This window comes from Somniosus microcephalus, chromosome 9, assembly GCF_052327205.1.
Source record: "Somniosus microcephalus isolate GS21.2 chromosome 9, FLI_Smic_1.0, whole genome shotgun sequence".
Classification (NCBI taxonomy): Eukaryota; Metazoa; Chordata; class Chondrichthyes; order Squaliformes; family Somniosidae; genus Somniosus; species Somniosus microcephalus.
The window spans coordinates 89,951,424-89,963,989 of record NC_140995.1 but is presented as its reverse complement, the minus strand read 5'-3'; the positions used below and the strand labels follow the sequence as shown (position 1 = coordinate 89,963,989).

General features: G+C 42.3%; 1 protein-coding gene across 3 annotated transcripts in view; it reads right to left on the bottom strand.

Annotated features, from left to right (window-relative positions):
* Nucleotides 1-12,566, bottom strand: part of ldah (lipid droplet associated hydrolase) — a 535,005-nt gene that overhangs the window by 45,203 nt on the left and 477,236 nt on the right. For all 3 annotated transcript variants that reach the window (XM_085996831.1, XM_085996830.1, XM_085996832.1), the window contains exon 6: nucleotides 3,264-3,346. In XM_085996831.1, coding sequence (XP_085852957.1) covers nucleotides 3,264-3,346 — 83 coding nt within the window. The remainder of the gene's footprint in view (nucleotides 1-3,263; nucleotides 3,347-12,566) is intronic.

Here is a 12,566-nt window from a genome sequence, read left to right as displayed (position 1 = left end):
ATGATTGAATAGCTGGCATTGTGTGCAATGTTTGAGATGTGGGTGTGAGGCTTGCAACAGTGGTAAGTGTGTGAGGGTGAGGTGAAGCTATGATTGTGAGGTACGAGTTGTGATTGCTCTAGATTGTTGGTAGGTGAGTGATGGGGGTGTGGTGCATTGAGCAGTGGGTGAGGCTAGTGGTGCAGTTGGTGGGATATGGTGTTTGAAAATGCATTCACTGACCATAGCCACTTGTGTGAGGTCATTAAACTTCTTCCGGCACTGGATCCATGTCCTGGCGGCATGACTGGTGGCACTGACCACTTCAGCGACCTCCACCCACTGCCTTTTAAAAGTGTATCTGGAAGGCTTCCTGGCCAACTGTGGGTAGAGGAACTGTCTCCTCCTACAGACCCCCTGCATCAAGGCCTCCAGTGCTGCATCGGAGAACTGAGGTGCCCTTTCTCTGCCCTGTTGAGACATTGCTAACTTCCAGATCCAGTCAGAATTAGGTACTTCTCTCATAAAGCAACTCCCCTTAAGAAGTGCAGGCTTCCCATGATATTAGGCCTCCTGTTGAGCGCTGAGCCAACCCTCAAGAGTGTTCAGCGCTGGACGCAGGCAGATCACGCATCGCGATCCCCATGCCCGTTTTCGGGCCTTATCCAACTGTGTCTCAGTTAGGATTCTTCAATTTGAAGAGCAACGCTGTTTCTTGCCCATCTCACAGACGTCGCCGATCACTGCAGAGGGCACCATGCTGGATCAGGCGCCTGATGACAGCAAGTCTATGTTCAAAAGCCCGCGAAAAGTCTGTGTAATGAACGGCAAGCACCATTCTTTTGCCACTGACTGCAAAATTCGGGCCAATAGAAACATACAAGCAACGTTTTTAATTATAAGTTTTCCTAATAAACAAATCCTGCTAGAAGTACACACACCCACTGGGGCGTGTAAAATTGGGTTACTAAACTCAAGGCTGGGTATTAAATACTGTAATTCATATCACTAGCAGGAAGTTACACAGGATCAATTTATACACTATAATAATAATAACAGGAAGAAATGGTCTTCAATACGACACTAGTTTCAGCTAATCGTATTAAACTTCAATTTTAAAGTATCAAAATTTGCTTAACAACTAACTAGGTAATCTGCTGCACTGTATTTATGTTTTAATGTTGTTGAGCAGCCAGCAGGATATTCCAGTTTTTCCTAACATTAAAGTTTCACTGGTTTTCGGATGCCAGTGAGTGGAGTACGCCGCATGAGCTTTAAGTACATGTGTGCAGAGCTCTACTTTGACTGAGTAGAGAGCTGTTCAAGCAGGTCATTATGAATATATGCTGTCCCCTCGCACTGATCCCACAGTAGATACTGTTATCAAAATTGGTACCTGCATCTTAACTGCAGCATATAGGGAAAGAGCAGTGAAATTGGATTAAAGTGGACAATTTTGACATGCAACTAGCACTGGCACAGTCATAAGTTGCTGAATGGCTTTCTGTGCTGAAACTTCTATGATTTTTAAAAGAAACATATCAGTAACTGAGTAAACGTTGCCTTTAACTAAATGGTCCCATTAGGACAGAGTCCATTAACTGGTGAGCACTGTATTTAGTGGGAGACTTAAGATTCTTTCAGAATTGTTTAATTGTGATGAGGAACGTGTCTATCTATTAGCTGCCTGTGTTTGTATTAACAGGAATATTTTTATTTATACTGGTGGATAACCTTTCTTTCAGCTCATCAATAGGGGAGTGTGCTACCTTCTAACACAGAAATTAAAGTGAACTGTTCCTAAATTGACATTTAATCAGCACCAGTGGGTGGTTTTTAGATTTTAAGCCATAAATTCATGGAATAATTGTGTCGTTTCAAGTGAAATCTATTCCAAATGTGCTTAATCCCAGGGGAAAGGTCGTTCCCACAATTTTAACCTACAATGTAAATGGTCACATGTTGTGTATGGACAGCAGCACTTTCAAGGAGTCCCCATTAACTTTGAAAATAAACCTTTCAAGTTTAATAATACAGTAATTAGAACACTTCAACAAAGTCAAATTTATTAGAGAGGTTAATACCAAATCCACAGGTTTACCTGCTTACTCATTTGAAGCTTTTTATAAAGTACGGTCTGAATGAACATAAGATAATTGCTTGTCCTCGAACTTTCTGGGGTAGATTTCGGTATTGGGTGGGGCATCCGCTCTACCCGCCCAATGATGTCACTGGAAGGGCCAAACTATTATCGTGGTCAGGCCTCATTCTAATAAAATTGACGGGCTGCCAGCACTGACAGACAGCTTGCTGACTGGGGTGGGGTGTGGGCAATCTGGCAGCTCCTCTGTGGAGCAGAGCCAGAAGTTTCTCATTAAAGGGGGTGGGGGCGGGCCACGGAGGGTCCAGCAGTAGGGTGCAGTAGAGGAGCTTTTTCTGAAGTTGGGTCTTTTTACTGCATCTGGCTGTGCTATACCTGACCTAGGAGTGCTTGTTGCTGATACTGAGTGGCAGCACTGAATCGCTCACCTTGATGAGCAACAAAAAAATTCCAAATAAAAACATGCAAAAAAAGTTATGACTAAAAGTCAAAGGTCAGTAACCATGGCAAAATTACATGATTGTAGACAGAATTACTTTAAGAAAGATTGCAAGATTTTGATGTGAACCTTCCTTTTACCATCAACAGCAGCTCACACTCTGCATTAAATACAGCCCGCATTTAATTGGTAGTGGGGGACCGGAGCTTGTCAAAAGGGAATGTGCTTTTATGTTTTTACAAAAAGTTCGAAATAGACCTGTATTTAGTTTAGGTTGCAACTATTGTAAAAAATCTGTGATCCATTAATCATACTTTGTTTACTACATTCCTTGTGCTTAATAAACTAATAACAGATGTATCTTGACCTGTTATGTTAGATGATATTCTTTCTATCTAATACTGTGCATATCTACCATTAAATGATTTCAGAGACACAATAATAAGATATACACTATATAAAGTGCCGTTCAGAAGGCATACACACCATCACTTCAATGATTTATAGCATACAGCTTTATGAATAATCTCAACTGTTGAAGAATTAATCAACTGATATGGTGACCTCGTTATTCCAAGATCTTCATTTGTTCACTGTGGAAGCTCCACGATGATCAGTGGAGCAGCTTGAACCTCAGTGAGATAAACCCAATTGGAACAACACTGTTAGCTCCCTCAGATTTGAAACTACGATTTCCAATAGTAAGTCATCAGTATTTTGACTACAAATTTGAAACTAGAATACCTTGTCCAAACACCGTCTTATGGTGGAATCATCCCTCTGCACAACCTGCACCATTTCCTGGCTTCCCATATACATGGCATTAGCTAAAAAGAAATAAGAATTCTCAGTTAAGCAGGTTGTCATGAGACTAAACAGAACACTTAAAAAAAACTTTTTACAATAAAAGCAATAGCAAAAATATTTCATTCTAAACGTCAGTATAGATAAAATAGTGTAGTCTTCATTAAAACACTTGTTAGGCGACACCCAGTTAATTAAAGTGGGGCTTTTTTCATTAGAACGCATATTATAGGGTGATATGATAGAAGTGTTTAAAAACATGAAAGGATAGGGCAGTTAGATAGAAGCAGAGAGTTTCCAGTAGAATGAGGGCCTAGAATGAGTACATGCTTTAGAACAGAAAGCCAAAGAAACTTCTTTACACAGAGACTTATGAGACTATGGAGTTCACTTCCATGCTTCGTACTGGAGGCAGAAATTATGTTGTAGCACTTGAACTGATGCTTTTGGCTCAGATCGTCTAACTCAGCACAGAACTGGAATCAAACCTGGGACCTTCTGGTCTGTGTGGCTAAGCACGTCTGTTCTGTCGACTCCGATTTTCTTTTTTTTATTTATTCTCTTTTTTAAGTTCCTCCAACCCATCATACATTTATCCATGGTGAGAGTTGACCTGCGCACATCTTCAAAGGGGAAAGTACCTCTGGGTCATTCTTGATCTTTCATCAAGAGTTTGCGCTTCAGCAACAAAGGGCAGATCAACCTTTCCATTTCTCCTGCCACCAGCAATATGCCTTGCCTCCACTTGGCAATTTGCCCAATAACTTAGCTGAGATGATGAACTTGCCTTCAGGGGAAACCCTAAAATAATTTCCAAAGGAGTCCCTTTGTACTTTTCTAAATATAGGTTTAAAAAAAATACTACACAAATTGGCAAATTTGTACAAGTTAAGTCATATTATTTCAAACAATTTTCAACAAATATTATTGGCAAGAGTGCAAACTCTTTGGATCATGTGTGCATGGCAATGTACAGTGATGAATGCAATAATAACCATCACCATCCCAGTAAGTTGAAGGGGGAACCAATTAAAATAATAATCAGTATAACAGCTTGCCAAAGTTAATGAACATTTCTTAAAGGGAGATACTGCATCCTAAGGAAGCATACTTAAGTGGAATTTACCTGATAAAGTTTTCAAAGGCACTGAGCCTTTAAAAGAGTAAGCTGCATTTGATGTAAATAGTTTGAATTCCTCGATGTATGATAAACTTTCAGTATGCAAGCGTGGACCAAAACTACTCAGACATTAATCAGCCATTTTACTCCAGCTTCCAAGGTCTCTGAGACACAATGGGGTAGATTTCAACTTGCTGCCCAGCATAAAACTGGCAGTGCAGATCAGTTACTTATTATAGAAACCACCCAATTTTCATTTTCATTCCAGTGAGGAATTTGTTCACTTCCGAAATGGGCCAAATTATTCTGCACTCTTAGGCTGAAATTTTAAGATAAACTGCATGGTATAAACATGCCATTAAGTCCCCTAAGTTCAAGGTTAGACTGCAGGTTACAAAATCTTTCTCTTGCTACAATACACTGTCCTAAAGATTTTTTTAAAGTAATTTGTGTTGCAATAAACTCCAATTCTGGATAAAGGAGATGGGTAGGTTACAGTAAGACGGGTTGTCGCCCTGTCGTGAATCTGTGTTGTGTTAGTCTGACCAGAAGTTTACTCTTAAAGAATTTGCTTCCCTACAGTGTTTTATAAAATGGCATTTTGCCAATAAAAAGTTTCCTCTGCTGAACATTTGTTTTACATTATTGATCAGAGTATGAAAAATCATTAAAAAATTTATTCCCATGTCAATTAACAAGATTAAATGTGAGCTGTATACAAATGAGTACATAAAGTTGACCTGACCTTTGCAGTTTAGAACTCAGAAAAACTTATCTGCAAAAAAGAAAAACCCAGAATAAAAAAAAACCTTAAACAATGGCATGCCTTAAACATATGGTACTGCCAACTGCACCCATTCCTGCACTTGATTTTGGAGTAAGCAACTTAGTGATTTCCTCCTGCTAGAGTTCGATGATTTATATTTGTGTTTTAATGGAATCCATTAGTGATGTTTGAGCAGCGGGTGTCACACTATTGAAACACCACTTAGCTTCTGTTTCACAGCAGAAACATTTCATTAGTGGCCGAAGCAGTTTGTGTGCTCTGAATGTCTGTCTGTATTGTGTTGCATGCACTGAAAAGACCACGTTGGCTCATGCTTGTGAACAAATACAGACTAAACATGTAAAACAAAATGTTCAGAATGCCAAGGCAAGTGTTTCAATCTACCTTTAAAATGTGGTCTCCCATGATTAGTATGTTTAAAGCTGCAGCATATATTTAAGTATAAACAAATGGAAAGTGAAAGCTTCTAGCTCTTTAAAGCTGCAATACTCCTGCCTCTTGGCCCTGAAGAGCTGAATTGAAAGTTGACCAACTGATAACAATAATAATTTTGATTCTCACTTTGAAGAATTATTGCACACTGGGGATTGTAGCAACTACTTTACGGCTCAAGCCTTCACATTCTTCCAGTTGCAGCTGTCAAATCAGAAGCATGCACCAGGAAACAATTCAGGTAACTTTCTAAAACAAACAATCTGTGCAAGATGTTTTGTTTACATAAGGTTTATCTGTTGGCAAAAATTGTACAAGAACTCTAGAGCAGCATTTTCTGATAATGTTCTGCATGTTCCTGTTTAGGCATTGCTTCATTATCCTCCTGTCCACATTATACATCTGGGAACAATGATGGTAATCCACACTCTGTAGTTCTCATTACATAAGAAATATTAGTTTATAAGAACAATCCTGTATAAGGTAATAAGTACTAGAGATTACACAGAAAAAGAACATCAGCAATTGTTTTTCATTCTATTTCACAATGAAATTAGGATCCTCCTCAATCTTTGAAATTCAAATCTATGTAGATTGGATTTGTAGTCATCCATGGATGGGGGAAGACACACGAGGACAGCTCCCTTTAAGAAATTAATCTCCTTGCAGTGTCATTTCAGTCATGTGATATTTCCCTACTCAGTGGCATATGGTGGTTCATTCTGAAATGCACCATTAATTATTTAACTGGGGAAGTGTAGCATACCACAAGTGACAATGTGTGCAATTTAATGCAGAAAAATTTAGACCTGACCTGGTCTGAGAAAATTAGGTTGGGAGGGAGCTTTGAACTTAGGAAGATGACTTCTTTCAAAACAGGAGGAAGACCACACCTCTGGTAGATAATTCTTGCTAATTTATTCAACCTGGACATACAACTTGGAAGTGGGTTATTTCAGGAGTGCAGAAATTACGTCTGGAACTTTTAAATCCTCAGTGCAGCTTGGAGCACTGTAGCACCAAGGTGTTCATCATCTTCAGCTATCAGATCAAGACAAAAGTGTTTGGTGAAACAAAAAACTTACTCCTGGCAGCTGTATTCCAAATAGGTTTGATGGAAACCTTTTGGATCTTGCCCATGGATGGTCATGACAGAAACAGAATGAGCATTAACTCTGGTGTTCCTTCTCTTCTGGGATAACACACAGAGATTCATTCTATTATCCAATTTACAAGCCTTTTGAGGAGATCACTAGCATGGTGGATAAGGGATTTTTTTGGTTCATTCTTGGGATATGAGGGTCACTGGCAAGGCCGGCATTTATTGCCCATCCCTACTTGCCCCTGAGAAGGTGGTGGTGGACATTCTTCTTCAACCGCTGTAGTTTGTGTGGTGAAGGTGCTCTCACAATGCTGTTAGATAGAGAGTTACAGGATTTTGATCGAGTGATAATGAAGGTATAGCAATTTATATTCAAGTCAGGATGGTGTATGACTTGGAGAGCATCTTGGAAATAATGGTGTTCCAATGTACCTGCTGCCCTTGTCCTTCTGGGTGGTGGAGGTCCGGTTTCGGAGGTGCTGCCAAAGAAGCCTTGTCAAGTTGCTGCAGTGCATCCTGCAGGGCCTGACCCAACTGGAGGGCCTAAAAAAGGGTAGAGGGACCAGGGCTACCATGTAATTGCAAGGGTTAACAGTAGCAGATGAGCGGCAGCGCAATGCAACACTAAGTTGTCATATCGAATGCATATGTGCGAGAGAGGTACATGGGAAGAGAAAAGGAAGGGAAGGTGCCCAAACACCCTGCTGTGCATAGCCTCCAGCCTGGCCATCTCCAATGCTTCATGCCCTGTCTCTGCCAATGTTGCTGATAGCCACTATTGATGTTAGAGTTTGTGGAGTGGTGGGATCTGCTCTTGTTCTTGAGATCTCCCTCTGGTTCTGTGCCAGCTTCTTGTGCAAGACGAGTAGCAGTGGGTTAGCGTGTGCTCCTTTCAAGGGTTTTTAAGTCGTGTGAGGCAGCTTAGCCTTGCACAATATCATGCTGCCTGCTGCTTCAATAAGTCGCTCTCCTCTACATAAGAACATAAGAAGTAGGAGCAGGAGTAGGCCATACGGCCCCTCGGGCCTGCTCCGCCATTCAATAGGATCATGGCTGATCCGAATCTAGACTCACGTCCACTTCCCTGCCCTCTCCCCATAACCCCTAATTCCCTTATCTGCTAGGAAACTGTCTATCTCCATTTTAAATTTATTTAATGTTGCAGCTTCCACAGCTCTCTGGGGTAGCAAATTCCATAGATTTATACCCTCTGAGTGAAGAAGTTTCTCCTCATCTCAGTTTTGAAAGCGCAGCCCCTTATTCTTAGATTATGCCCCCTAGTTCTAGTCTCACCCATCAGTGGAAACATCCTCCCCGCATCCACCCGATCAAGCCCCCTCACAATCTTATATGTTTCGATAAGATCGCCTCTCATTCTTCTGAACTCCAATGAGTAGAGTCCCAACCCACTCAACCTTTCCTCATACTTCAACCCCCTCATCTCCGGAATCAACCGAGTGAACCTTCTCTGAACCGCCTCGAGAGCAAGTATATCTTTTCTTAAATATGGAAACCAAAACTGCACGCAGTATTCCAGGTGTGGCCTCACCAATACCCTGTATAACTGCAGCAAGACTTCCCTGTTTTTATACTCCATCCCCCTTGCAATAAAAGACAAGATTCCATTGGCCTTCATGATCACCTGCTGCACCTGCATACTAACCTTTTGTGTTTCATGCACCAGGACCCCCAGATCCCTTTGTGCTGTAGCACTTTGCAGTTTCTCTCCATTTAGATAATAACTTGCTCTTTGATTTTTTCTGCCAAAGTGCATAACCTCACACTTCCCAACATTATATTGCATCTGCCAAACCTCTGCCCACTCACTTAGCCTGTCTATGTCATTTTGCAGGTTTTTTATGTCCTCCTCACTCATTGCTTTCCCTCCCATCTTTGTATCGTCGGCAAACTTGGATATGTTGCACTCGGTCCCGTCCTCCAAATCGTTAATATAGATTGTAAAGAGTTGGGGTCCCAGCACTGACCCCTGCGGAACACCACTAGTTACTGATTGCCAGCCCGAGAATGAACCATTTATCCCAACTCTTTGTTTTCTGTTAGATAGCCAATCTTCCACCCATGCCAGTATATTACCCCCAATCCCGTGATTTCTTATCTTGATCAGTAATCTTTTGTGTGGAACCTTGTCAAATGCCTTTTGGAAGTCCAAATACACTACATCCACTGGTTCCCCTTTATCCACCCTGTATATTACATCCTCAAAGAATTCGAGCAAATTTGTCAAACATGACTTCCCCTTCATAAAACCACGCTGACTCTGTCCTATTAAATTATGTTTATCCAAATGCTCTGTTACTGTTTCCTTAATAATGGACTCCAACATTTTGCCAACCATAGATGTTAGGCTAACTGGTCTATAGTTTCCAGCTTTTTGTCTACTTCCCTTCTTAAATAAGGGTGTTACATTAGCAGTTTTCCAATCTGCCGGGACCTTTCCTGAGTCCAGGGAGTTCTGGAAAATGATCACCAATGCATCCACAATCCCTACCGCCACTTCTCTCAAGACCCTAGGATGTAGTCCATCAGGTCCGGGGGATTTATCCGCCTTTAGTCCCATTATTTTACTGAGTACCATCTCCTTAGTGATTTTAATCGTGTTTAGCTCCTCCCCCCCCCCCCATTGCCCCCTGTTTGTCCAGTGTTGGGATATTTTTAGTGTCCTCTACTGTAAAGACTGATACAAAATATTTGTTCAGCGTCTTTGCCATCTCCATGTTCCCCACCACTAGTCTCCCGGTCCCATCCTCTAAGGGACCAACGTTCACTTTAGCCACCCTTTTTCTTTTTATATAGCTGTAGAAACTCTTGCTATCTGTTTTTATATTTTTTGCTAGTTTACTTTCATAATCTATCTTCCCTTTCTTAATTAATCTTTTAGTTATTGTTTGCTGGCTTTTAAATGCTTCCCAATCTTCTATCCTCCCACTAGATTTGGCTACTTTATATGCCCTTGTTTTCAGTCGGATACTATCCTTTATTACTTTACTAAGCCACGGATGGCTGTCTTTTCTTTTACTCCCCTTTTTCCTCAGTGGAATATATTTATCTTGAAAGATGTGAAATATCTCCTTGAATGTAGACCACTGCTCTTGTACCGTCTTACACTTTAATCTGTTTTCCCAGTCCACATTAGTCAATTCTACTCTCATACCTTCATAGTCTCCTTTATTTAAGCTCAGTATGCTGGTTTGAGATCCAACTCTCACACCCTCAAACTGAATTTGGAATTCAACCATATTATGGTCACTCATTCCAAGGGGATCCTTTACTAGGACATTTTTTATTAATCCTGTTTCATTACACAGGACCAGATCTAAGATTGCCTGCCCCCTGGTTGGTTCAGTTACATACTGCTCAAGGAACCCGTCCCTAATACACTCTATGAACTCTTCCTCAAGGCTGCCATGCCCAATTTGATTAGTCCAGTCAATATGAAAGTTAAAATCCCCCATGATTATAGCTGTTCCCTTATTACAAGCCCCAACTATTTCCTGATTTATACTCCGACCAACAGAGTTGCAACTGTTAGGAGGCTTATAGACTACGCCCACAAGTGACTTTTTCCCCTTCTTATTCCTTATCCCCACCCAAACTATTTCACTATCCTGATCCTTTGACCCAATATCATTTCTGACTATTGCAGTGATTCCATCCTTGATTAACATAGCAACCCCACCTCCCTTTCCTTCCTGTCTGTCCTTCCTAATTGTCAAATACCCTTGTATGTTTAGTTCCCAGTCATGATTATCTTGCAGCCATGTTTCCGTAATGGCCACCAGATCATACCCATGTGTAGTTATTTGTACCGTCAACTCGTCAATTTTGTTACGAATGCTCCGTGCATTCAGATAAAGAACTTTCAAATATGTTTTCTGACAATTTATTCCTGCTTTTACCCCTTTTACTACTTTACCTTTATCATTATACTTTCTGTCCCTTCCTGACACGCTCTGGTTTTTAATTCCCCCACTGCTACCTTGCTCAATTGCCTTCTCCGCTGTCATTTTTATTTTTCGCTCTCTTAAAACCTCCCCCCCCACTAATTAGTTTAAAGCCCTCTCTACAGCCCTAGTTATTCGATTCGCCAGGACTCTAGTCCCAGCACTGGCCAAGTGAAGTCCGTCCCAACGGAACAGCTCTCTCCTGTCCCAGTACTGATGCCAGTGTCCCAGGAAGCAAAACCCATTTCTCCCTCACCAGGCTTTGAGCCACGTATTTAACTCTCTAATTTTATTTACCCTAGCCAAATTTGCACGTGGCTCAGGTAGTAATCCAGAGATTATTACCCTTGTGGTTCTGCTTTTTAATTTGACCCCTAGCTGCTCAAACTCCCTCAGCAGAACCTCCTTCCTTGTCCTATCTATGTCGTTGGTACCACCATGGACCACGACAACTGGATCCGCCCCCTCCCACTCCAAGTTTCTCTCCAGCCCAGAGGAGATGTCCTTAACCCTGGCACCGGGCAGGCAACACAGCCTTTGGGACTCTCGCTCTCGGCTGCAAAGAACTCTATCTATCCCCCTAATGATACTATACCCTACCACTACAATATTTCTTTTATCTCCCCCCACTTGAATGGCCCCCCGCTCCACGGTGCTGTGGCCGGGTTGCTCATCCTCCCCGCAGTCCCAGTTCCCATCCTCACAGGGAGTAAGAGCCTCAAATCTGTTGGACAAGAGCAAGGGCTGCGGCTCCTCCAACACTACCTCCTGGATCCCCGTACCTGCCTCACTTCTAGTCACACCATCCTGACCCTGGCCACGGACTACATCTGAATTAATTAATCTAATTGGTGTGACTACCTCCTGATACACAGAGTCCAGGTAACTCTCCCCCTCCCTGATGTGTCTCAGTGTTTGAAGCTCGGACTCCAGCTCTTCAACACGGAGCCAGAATTCCTCGAGCAGCCAACACTTACTGCAAATGTGATCACCGTGAGCATCAATGGTGTCCACCAGCTCCCACATATTGCAGCAGCAACACATCACCTGTTCTCCCATTCTATGTAATTAATTAAATTTATTAATATTATTCTTAAATACCCTCTGCCCCGATTCTAGAAACCACAGAGTTTAAGCCTCAAAAGAGAGAAATACTCACCAACCAATCACTTACCCGCTTTCTGGTGACGTCACACTTGGATTACTTTTTACCTCTCTCCTTCCCTCTGAGGTCCGAGACTGGAGACTGGTACGCCTTACCTGGGTCTCTGAAGCTTTTTAAAGCTTCCCGCTCACGCCTCCCGCTGACACCCGCGGTCTGAGGCCTTACCTGGGTCTCTGAAGCTTTTTAAAGCTTCCCGCTCGCGCCTCCCGCTGACACCCGCGGTCTGAGGCCTTACCTGGGTCTCTGAAGCTTTTTAAAGCTTCCCGCTCGCGCCTCCCGCCGACACCCGCGGTCTGAGGCCTTACCTGGGTCTCTGAAGCTTTTTAAAGCTTCCTGCTCGCGCCTCCCGCCGACACCCACGGTCTATTTAAAAGTACACCTCCATTTTAAAGGGCTGCAGGCTGCCGTTAAGTAACACTGCTCCATCAGATTTCCTGCCCTCCTAATTGACGATCTGCCTACAAATAGTGATTAGGGCAGGCAGCTTGCCTATGCAACGTAAATGAGGTCTGACCACAAAAATGGATCGGGCCTCCTGCTGACTGCATTGGATGGGTGGAGTAGATGCCCCGTCAACCTGGTATACACTGGAAACAAAAATTGCCTTCACTATGTTTCAGAGTTCAGAGTTTGGCTGACTTTCCGATGAAGGGCCTACATCTGAAATGTCAACAC